Here is a 10,655-nt window from a genome sequence, read left to right as displayed (position 1 = left end):
ATACCTCCACTGATGGAACTTCAATCAATGTTTCTTCAACCCTCGAACTCATGGTTAATTAAGTACTAACTGCATGACTCAATAATATGAATAATTAATTGTTCGCATTCGTATTTGTTCAAGATCATCTCTATATATAAATTCTTAATTTTTCTAACTTCTATGATCCAGCCAAGGGGCATGGTTGTGGTAGAATTGAAACCTGGTTTCAATCACAGTTACTTTAATCTCATTGAAAGTAACCATAAACAATTTTAACCTACGGTCTATGCAGAGAAGTATATGTTGCACAATTTTAACTTGTATGCATGCAACAGTTAACACGCTTCATGCCTTTCCTTTCTAACACGGTAATTTGTCCATATATTTTTTCATTTTTATTCTATTTACTCATATGTTCGAAATTATTAATCTTATATATCATATTTAACTATTTATATTTTTGTTATGTCATATGTGGGTTTTATCTTCTACTTGTTATGTTTTTCTTTTTTCTATTATGTGAATTTTATTTTTTATGATTTTAATATTTAAAAATTAATAAATTATTATATAATTCTCAAATATAAGTGACAATGTTACACTGTTACTTAAAATTTTATCAATGTATTATATTTTTTAATCCTAACCCCTCTTAGCTAGCTCCGCCTTTGAGTGGGCGTAGTCATCACTCTTCACTCCCAAAAGTTATACAATGACTTAGGTTGTCTATGCAGACAAGTGTATGTAGTAGGATTTTAACATGTACGCATGCAACGACAGTCAACATGCTTCATGCCTTTCCTTTCTAGCACGGTAATTTACCCATCTTTTTTTAATTTCCTTTTTGAATTACCTCTCTTCATCTTATGTCACTATTTCCCTTTTCATTTCTTCCTCTTGGTTTCAATGTTTAAAAGTTACATTAGCATGAGTCATACATCAATAAGCATGGATAAATTATTTCCATAGGTTCTTCCAACTATATGTATCAGCTTGATGCAATAAGTAATTAAAAGTTGTCATGTGAGCATTTATTATGTATAAATCCATTTTTTATATGTTGAATTCATAATAAAAATATATATATTGAGTTAAATATTCAAAGAATATTTTTTTTTCAAACGTAAGAAAATGGATTAACGCAAGCTAAGGATCCATGTAACAATTAATTAACCTTGTTGACTGAAGATTAGTTCAATTTTTTGAGAAAAAACTGCCTGAAAGAGATTGAATTTGAATGTGTGCCCTCAAATATGAACCACAACAGTCAACAAGCTCCATGCTTTTCCTCTCTTTGAACACGGTATTAGACCTTTCTATGGGTTGGTTGTCAATTTTGCCCCCTGGTATTGTAATTTGTAAAGGAACAACGCATTCTGTTTTAGGAAAAAGTAAAGCAGAAAGGTGGGCAGAGAAATTGACAACTAGGATGTCCCATATGGAATATGTTATTCAAGTATCATTTGTCAATTAATGTGGAAAAGCAATTTAAAGTCGAGAATTTTCCTGCATATTCAAATTGGAAGTGTGAATCCCACATTAGGAAGAAAGATAGTCAATTGAGTAATAATGACTAGATAGGTATTGGAAAGCATGTTACACGAAAAACTAAACTAGTAGCTTGTCGATTTGAAGGGTTACATGGCCAACTGCAATAACTTCACCGTGCACAACTCGCTGCAATTATTCTTTACCAGCAATTGAGATGACTTAATTAACTCTTCTGATCGATGACCATGACTGAACGCATGAAGGTAAATGAGAGGGATGTGTCTACAATTTCACCAGCAACACGATGACCATGACTGAATGCATGAGGGTAGATGAGATGGATGTGTCTACAATTTCACCAGCCAACAAGAATTAGACGAAAAAAATTCCTTGACTGAATACAAAGGAATTAGTTGAAAAATCCTTGGATCTATAATTTCACATTTATATGTGGTATTATGTGGAATTAGTGTTCTAATTGTTCCTGGACTCTAATTTAATATTTGTTTAAGTTCATAGACTATAAAATTTTTTGCCGAAAAGCATTTCTATACTCAAAATTATGTTATCTAAATTGATACTCCAATTAATTTATTAGTAATATTATATGTTTACCCCTTTAGATATAGATATGTATCAATGCAAATAAATTAGAAAACACGAAAATTGCTCTATGAAATTCTCTCTTCAACATAGAAAGGCGGTGGGAAGCATGTGGGAATAGGTCCCATCACAATTAAGAAGAATTTGGCTAGCTAGATAGGAGAGTGACAAAAACGTTGGTTTTGATTATTTATGAACTAATAACAAATAATTCACCTTTCTCACTGGTAAAAAAAACCCTTATAGGAAACTCTGATCAATTAACTGCCCCTCTTCATCTTCTGTCACTACCTTTTCATTTCTTCCTCTTGCTTTCAATGTTTAAAAATTACATCAGCTGAGTCATATACATCAATAAGCATCCATAAATTATTAGATAGGTTCTTCTAATGACATATATCAGCTGCATTAATAAGCTTCATTATTATAATTATTTAAGTATTTAATTTAATAATAACTATGTAAACAAGAAACACAGTAAAGAGAGAAGTGCACAGAGCCTAGTGCTCTGTAACGATGCAGTAATCTCTTATTTACACCACTAGGCTCTGTGCACTTCTCTCTTTACTGTGTTTCTTGTTTATATATTTATTATTAAATTAAATACTTAAATAATTTTTTTTTTTAACTTCAGCATGTAAGAGCACAGATTGAATCCCCTAATTATACGTTATTCAAGGACAGTAAATAGTGGATGTAGTCTTCACTCTTCACCCCTAAAAGCTATACAATGGCCCTTAACTCACGTTAAGGGTATCTGCAGACAAGTCTTTATAGTACAATTTTAACATGCATGCATACAACAGTCAACACGCTTCATGCCTTTCCTTTCTACCACGGCAATTTGTCCATCTTTTTTAATTTCCTTTATGAATTGTCCCTCTTCATTTCCCTTTTCATTTCTTCCTCTTGGGTTGAATGCTTAATTAAAATTACATCAGCATCAGTCATATATTAATAAGAATTTATAAATTATTAGACAGGTTTTTCTCACCACATATATCAGCTTAATGTGATAAGTAACCAAAAGTTATTATGTGAGCATGCATAAAATCAGATTTTGTATGCTGAATTTGTAATAATTTTTAATTGCATGTTGTATTGTAATATATAAAATTTATGGATGACATAATAAAAATGGTCTTTTTAATCATTTTTTGTTATGCTCTGAAAGAATAAGAATGAAAGGGTTAAAGTACAGATTTGGTTCTTATACTTTATTAAAGTAGAGATTTTGGTTCATTTTAATTTTTTTTTGATAAATTATTGTACTTATATTAATTTTTTTTAAAAAAAAGCAATTTTATTAGCACTAGAATCCAATGCCAACTGAAGTCTCCATGCTAGAGACTTCTTTGGCATTTAAATCTGGTCTGTGCTTCCTTTCATTGAACATTAGCACTTCATACCACCTCTCAAGAAAATATTAGCAATTTCTCATTCATAAATTAAGCAAAACATCAAAAAGAACTCTCCACCCTTTACTCATGAAGCCTGAGCAACAAAAGGACAAAAGCCCAGCTATAAGTCTAAAACTAAGCTTTCATCATTCCTTTGAATTAAGAGACTGGCACATAACCAAAAATAAATGCCAGTCATAGAACTTACAAAACCTGGATGAAAGAGACTCAAATACTTATATTAAATGTTCAATTGGATCCTTCCATCAATAAAGCATCATTAAATCAAGGATGTGGACTTGAAGATGGCATAATGGTAATGAAGAGAATAAAAACACCATGTTTTTTTTAAAAAAAATTAATGATACGGACTATTTAATCGATGATGTGACTATTTTTTATCTAACGTGGTAAGTTACATGGCCTTTTGTTGGCCAATTGAACAAATGATATATCAGGAAAAAAAACAATTAACTTGTTATTAGAAGTATAATTTTAAGCATAGTACTTTTAATTTGGTTTAAAAATAATGGTAATAAATTAATAGTAAATTGTAAATATTTTTATTTTTTAGCGGAATTTCTTTTTACTATTTATAACCAAATTAGGAGTTCAGGTTAAAATTGCATCATACTAGTTTAAAGTTGTTTTTTTTTAAAAAAAATTATATTTATTAGTCTCAAGAACCAATATGTCATTCTAAGTCTCTTACTTAATTGGCAAGAGACTTTTCATTGTATAGAGACCTAGTATGAAGAAAGGAAACCTGTACAGTTACCAAAAACAATTATCGCTCAAAAAGCTATTGGGCGTTTAAAGTTGGTTTGTAAATTTGATTCATCACCTTAAATAAAGTAATAAATTTTGACCGTATCTCAATTTTTTTTTAAAAATGATGTACTTATTTTTTGACAGTGAAATATTTATAAAATGAAAACATATTAGTTGAATAAATAATGATTAATATATGTATTTATACTAGTTAAAACTACTATTTAAGTTGGTATCATGAGCTAAAAAATACCAAATTCGCTGATAAAATTAGATAAAATAATTAAAAATATATAAAGTATTTGAAAATAAGGATGCATTGGCCAGTTGCACGTGGAAATAAGTCCCATCACAATTTTCCTTCTATATATTGAGAACGAAACATCATCTTTTCCGTTCATCTTTAAAAAATTTTCCTTTCACTTCTACGTAACTTCATGGGAAACACTCGGTTCATTTTCGCTATTATGGCAGTAGTGATGCGGTCTAATTTTGGGGTTTCATTCTCTATGAAATCAACAGCCAACATCAGCACAGACCAGTTGGCTCTTCTTGCACTAAAAGCCCGTGTCAACAGTGAGTTTTTGGCCGCCAACTGGTCAACTGCTACATCTATTTGCAATTGGGTTGGTGTCACTTGCGGATCTCGACACCACAGAGTCATTGCTCTGGATCTATTTCGCATGAATCTCTCTGGAACCATACCACCAAACATGGGAAATCTGTCTTTTGTTGTTTCCCTTGATATTGGGGGCAACTATTTTCATCGCTCGTTGCCCGTCGAGTTGGCTAATTTGCGTCGGTTGAAATTTCTAATCTTGTCTAACAATCATTTCGAAGGAAAAATCTCATCTTGGTTTGGTTCTTTCGTTAAACTTCAAATTTTGGATTTAAGCTGTGATAACTTTATGGGAGTTATCCCTGTGGAAATCGGAAATCTTCCTAGCTTGAGATATTTATATTTGCACGACAATCAGTTTTCAAGCTCCTTACCTTCCTCAGTCTTCAACATATCTTCATTGGTAGAGATTGTTCTCGCAAGAAACCAGCTAAGTGGTTCCATACCTTCCATCCCATTCAACATGTCTTCCCTGCGAAGAATTGATTTGTCGTATAACAATCTCACTGGTCGTATCCCATCAGAATTGATTAGGCGTACAATATTTTACTTTCTTTTTTTAACAATGTCACCTTTTTTATTCTTGTAATTCTTTAAATTCCTTATTACTTCTTCCATTAGATTCAGTACAGTCACTTTTTAGTTTATGTATATTTTATCCTTTTTCCTTTTGATGTAAAGTATAAGGTTTGATGCTGGTGAAGACTGGTTTTCCACTACCAATTTGGCTAAATTAGGAAGCCACTTTAGCTAACACCATACATTATTTTACAGCCAAACCAAAACAATGTAAAATTTTTTATTGAAAAATACAAGTAATTGCTTTATGCCTTTGTCTTATCTAATTGTTCAATTCTTCCTTGCTTAAAAAAGAAATGGCCGGCCTTATTATTGTATTAGAGAAATGAAATTGGCCTTATTTGTTGCAATTGTTTTGAAATGAAATAAATTTTCATTATGCAGGTAAAATTCCACCACAAATTAGTACTCTGCTGAATTTGGAGCAAATAGCTTTTGAACGATGTCAGCTAATAGGGCCTATTCCTTCCACCATTGGCAACCTAACACTTCTGAAAGTACTTGATGTTAGCTTCAATTATTTGACAGGTAATATATCACATTCTTATTTATCTGTGTTCAGTTTTTATATAGCTGCAATATTTTAATATTTGAATAAGTATTATTATTCACACTCTTATTATAGTCTTCATTTCATATATCGAAACCCAAGAATTTTCTTTCTTTCTTTCTTTCTTTCTTTTTTTGTCCATTGCAATTATGGGATTAGGGGGAAGAGGAATGGACAAAATAAGATGAAAATGTCCTTAAATTTGTAAATTTCGATCCCTATGGATCCTTTAAAGATAATAAATAAATATAGTTATAAAGCTATTTTTTCTGAATTTCATTTTTCTTTCAACCTTATTCTTTTTTCTATTAAATTCACTATCACTGTTTGGTTTATAGATTTTCGCAAATATTTAATTGTAAATACTAATTGCTCTAAGTATATTGCATCAACTAATTATTGTAACAAGTAGTTTATTCATCAAATTCTCATGTTTTAATATTTTACCTCTTTTTGGTCTTATGATATTATCTGGATTTTCCACATCTTTCTTTTTTTAATATTTTTTTTAGCTTTTGGTAATAGTGTCACACTCTTTATTTAATCTCATGATTTTTTATTTAAATTAAATTTTAACATTGACCTTCACCTTTTTTTAATTTCCATTTTCTTTTATAATCAAGTATTTTATTTCTATTTTGTTGATGAATCATTCAACCCAAAATTCAAATGTATTATCTACTTATCTATATATGTTATTTTTTTCCAACGTTTTCTAATATAATTTCATTATATTGTATAAATAAAAAAATTATAGACATAATATACAAAAATCCCTAAATTATTCAAGAAAATTCAAATAAGCTTTTATTCTTTTATTGCATTCAGTCAAACTCTTGTACTTTTATTTTGAGTTAGATAAGCTCTTCAACTTTTATTTTCAGTTAAATAAATCCTTATGACTAATAATTTGAATTAATTAAAATGTCATTTGTAATTCTATACCATGTGCACTGATGTGATATGCTAAAATATAATAATTGATAATGATGTGATATGTTAACATATCATAATTGATGATGATATGACATGTTAATTTGACATGAAAATATGACCATGTGGTATATTTCACCCTCTGTATCAATGTCATGTCAGTGTCGTGTGGATATAAAATGACAAGTGACATTTTTACTAATGGCAATTAATCAATCATTCGTTATAAGGGTTTATTTGATCTAAAATAAAAATATAGGAGCTTGATTGGACGTAATACAAGAATAAGGGCTTTTTTAAATATTCTTGAATAGTTTAAGGGCTTATTGGAGAATTATGCCAAAATTATAATAAATTAACTACAAAGTGCAAGATTATATTGCTTTGTATTATCTAAATTCCAAAACTTTGTTTAATAATTTTGATCGTTCCGTTTGACAAACAAATGGGCTTTATAAGTTGTTGCTAAATTTGAAATAATTAAGGGATCAATTTCATTATACAAGGGAAGTTCCTTAACAGAACGGTAATTTAAACTTTCAAAAAGCAATTGATTTTTCCATTAAAAAATTGACAGTAAATAAGTTACATTTTTTCTTATGTATGTTAAGCTTCTGTAAAGCTGCAAATGTTGTAAATATTTGAATAATATTGTTTGACTCTTTGTTATATGTATCTGTAATATAAAATATAAAACTAGAGATGTGTGTACAAATTTTATCAGTAATTTTGTTATTTACTTCTGGATCACATGAACAAATCCAAATGACTTCTGATTTTGTGGCAGGTAAAATACCACTTGAGATAGGCAACCTGCCAAATTTGGACTATTTGAACTTGGCAAATAACAGTATCTCCGGACATGTCCCTCATGCTATCTTTAATAGCTCAACTGTAAGGGTCATTTCACTCTCTTTAAACCATCTCTCAGGTTGTCTTCCGTGGAGCACAGGACGTTGGCTTCCAAAACTTGAACGGTTTTTTCTTGATATAAATGCATTCAGTGGAACAATACCTACCTCCATCTCCAATGCCACTAAGCTAACAGACCTGGACTTGTCATATAATTCATTTTCTGTATATATTCCCAATGATCTCGGAAATCTAAGACATCTGAAACAGCTCAAGCTAGAAAATAATACTTTAGCTAGCACACCTTCGACCCCAGAAATCAGCTTTCTCTCATCCTTAGCATATTGCAAAAACTTGACGTTCTTGAGATTTGATGCTAATCCATTGGTCGATGGTGAACTTCCCAAGTCTATAGGAAATCTCTCTACTTCCCTACAAATATTCACTGCTTCGTACTGCAACATTGGAGGCAACATTCCTGGAGAGATTGGCAACCTAAGCAACTTGATCCGCCTGAACATAAATAACAATGAATTGATAGGATCTATTCCGACCACAATCGGAAGATTAGAAAAGTTGCAAGGTCTTTACCTTGAAGACAATAAGTTAGAAGGATCCCTTCCATCTGACTTATGCCGTTTACAGAGTTTGGGTTTCTTGTATCTCACAAGTAACAAATTGGGTGGACCAATACCGGCATGCTTGGGTGATATCATTTCTCTTAGAGAGCTATTTGTTGACTCCAACAAGTTGAGTGGCTCAATTCCCTCAACCTTCACACGGCTTATAGATATCTTGCAAGTAAACTTGTCTTCCAATTTTCTTAGCGAGGCTCTCCCAGTTGACATTGGAAATTGGAAGGTTGTTACAATTATTGACTTTTCCGAAAATCAGTTGTCAAGTGAAATTCCGATTAGCATTGGTGATCTTGAAGACCTAACTCATCTTTCATTATCCGGTAACAGATTGTATGGGTCTATACCTGAGCTATTTGGTGGGCTGATAGGATTGGAATTCTTGGATCTGTCAAGGAATAATTTTTCTGGAATTATTTCAAAGTCCTTGCAAAAACTCTTGCATCTTGAGTATTTGAATGTCTCATTCAATAGACTGCATGGCGAAATTCCTAACGGAGGACCTTTTGCCAACTGCACAATTCAATCATTTATGGGCAATGAAGTGCAATGTGGTGCCCCTCGACTGCAACTCCCACCATGCACAAGTAATTCTACTAAACATTCAAGGAAAGCTACTAAGCTTATAGAATTTATTCTATTGCCAGTTAGCTCAACGCTATTAATTCTTGCCTTAATTGTCTTTTTCTTCCAAAGCCGAAGAAAGCATTCAAAGCAACAAATTGATCGAGAAAATTCGATTGGTTTAGCAAATTGGAGAAGAATTTCATACCAAGAGCTTCATCAAGCCACAAATGGTTTTTGTGAAAGCAAACTACTTGGTGTGGGGAGTTTTGGCTCAATATACCAAGGTGCTCTTTCAGATGGATTGAACATTGCCATAAAAGTCTTTAATTTGGAGGTAGAAGGATCATTCAAGAGCTTTGAAGTTGAGTGTGAGGTCTTGCACAACATTCGCCACCGGAATTTAGTCAAAATCATCAGTAGTTGCTGCAATGTTGATTTTAAAGCCTTGGTGCTTGAGTTCATGCCTAATGGAAGTCTCGAGAAGTGGTTATACTCTCATAACTATTGTCTTGATATTTTGCATAGGTTGAACATTATGATTGATGTGGCATCTGCATTAGAATACCTCCATCATGGTCAGACAATTCTTGTGGCCCATTGTGATTTAAAACCCAGCAATGTTCTATTAGATGAAGATATGGTTGCACATTTGGGTGATTTTGGCATTGCAAAGCTATTAGGTGAAGAGGATTCAACGGTACAAACCATAACACTAGCAACAATTGGGTATATGGCACCAAGTAATGCTTAACTTTTAAACTTTTTTTATTCAATATGATAATTCATGTAAAATCTTGGCATATTTTGATGATTGCTTTTTTAATGACTTGCATGTAGAATATGGAACACAAGGAGTTGTTTCCATAAAAGGCGACATGCACAGTTTTGGTATTCTTCTAATTGAAACCTTAACAAGAAAAAAGCCCACAGATGAAATGTTTGTTGGAGAAATGAGCTTAATACATTGGGTGACTGAGTCATTACCATGTGCATTAACTCAAGTTGTAGATGCCAATTTGCTAATTACTACCAAGGAGCGAGAACATTTTGCAATAAAAGATTGTGCATTGTCTATTTTGCAATTGGCATTAGAATGTTCAAAAGAGTTGCCAGAAGAAAGGATTAACATTAAAAACATCGTTGCTAAGCTGAAGAAGATCAAAATCAAGTTTTTGAAGGGTTCGAACAAGCAAGCTTGATGAAAATACCATCATGTTGATGACATTTCCATTGGACTCCTTTGAATCCCAAATCGAGAAAATAAGTTTGAGTGCAAGTTCAACGTATCAAGGTCAAGGTGCTTTTATTTTACCTAGTAATTGGTTGTTTCCTTTTCTTTATTTCGGAGGCAAGTGTCTATCTTGATTTTTTTTTCTTCGCATGATGGTTGCTTTAGGATGTTATCTTTAATTTATTGAATTTTCAAAATTGTCTTTAGTTTTATGTTATGCTATGAAAACTCAAGCCAAATAAATTTTATTATTGTATTATATAGATCTATTTTATTGGGTGGATAACTTTTGGTTTATTTATAAATTTATTTTATATTATAGTATATATTAAAAGTTATATTATGTAATTATAATTTTTATTTGTAAAAATAATCTCATAAAAAACACTTATATAGAGATATAAGATTTTATTTATATTGCTTATATTTCTAATGGGAAAAA

General features: G+C 31.4%; 1 protein-coding gene across 1 annotated transcript; it reads left to right on the top strand.

Moving 5' to 3' along the window:
* The first annotated feature begins 4,681 nt into the window (after nt 1-4,681).
* Nucleotides 4,682-10,181, top strand: LOC18594196 (uncharacterized). Its single transcript, XM_088808653.1, has 4 exons — nt 4,682-5,402; nt 5,830-5,973; nt 7,716-9,722; nt 9,820-10,181. The coding sequence occupies exons 1-4, from the start codon at nt 4,685-4,687 to the stop codon at nt 10,179-10,181; spliced, it is 3,231 nt and encodes a 1,076-aa protein (XP_088664779.1). The 5' UTR covers nt 4,682-4,684.
* Nucleotides 10,182-10,655: the final 474 nt, after the last annotated feature.

Source organism: Theobroma cacao, chromosome 7, assembly GCF_053813885.1.
Source record: "Theobroma cacao isolate CCN51 chromosome 7, ASM5381388v1, whole genome shotgun sequence".
Classification (NCBI taxonomy): Eukaryota; Viridiplantae; Streptophyta; class Magnoliopsida; order Malvales; family Malvaceae; genus Theobroma; species Theobroma cacao.
The sequence above is the reverse complement of the archived record's forward strand: the minus strand, read 5'-3'. Positions and strand labels throughout refer to the sequence as shown.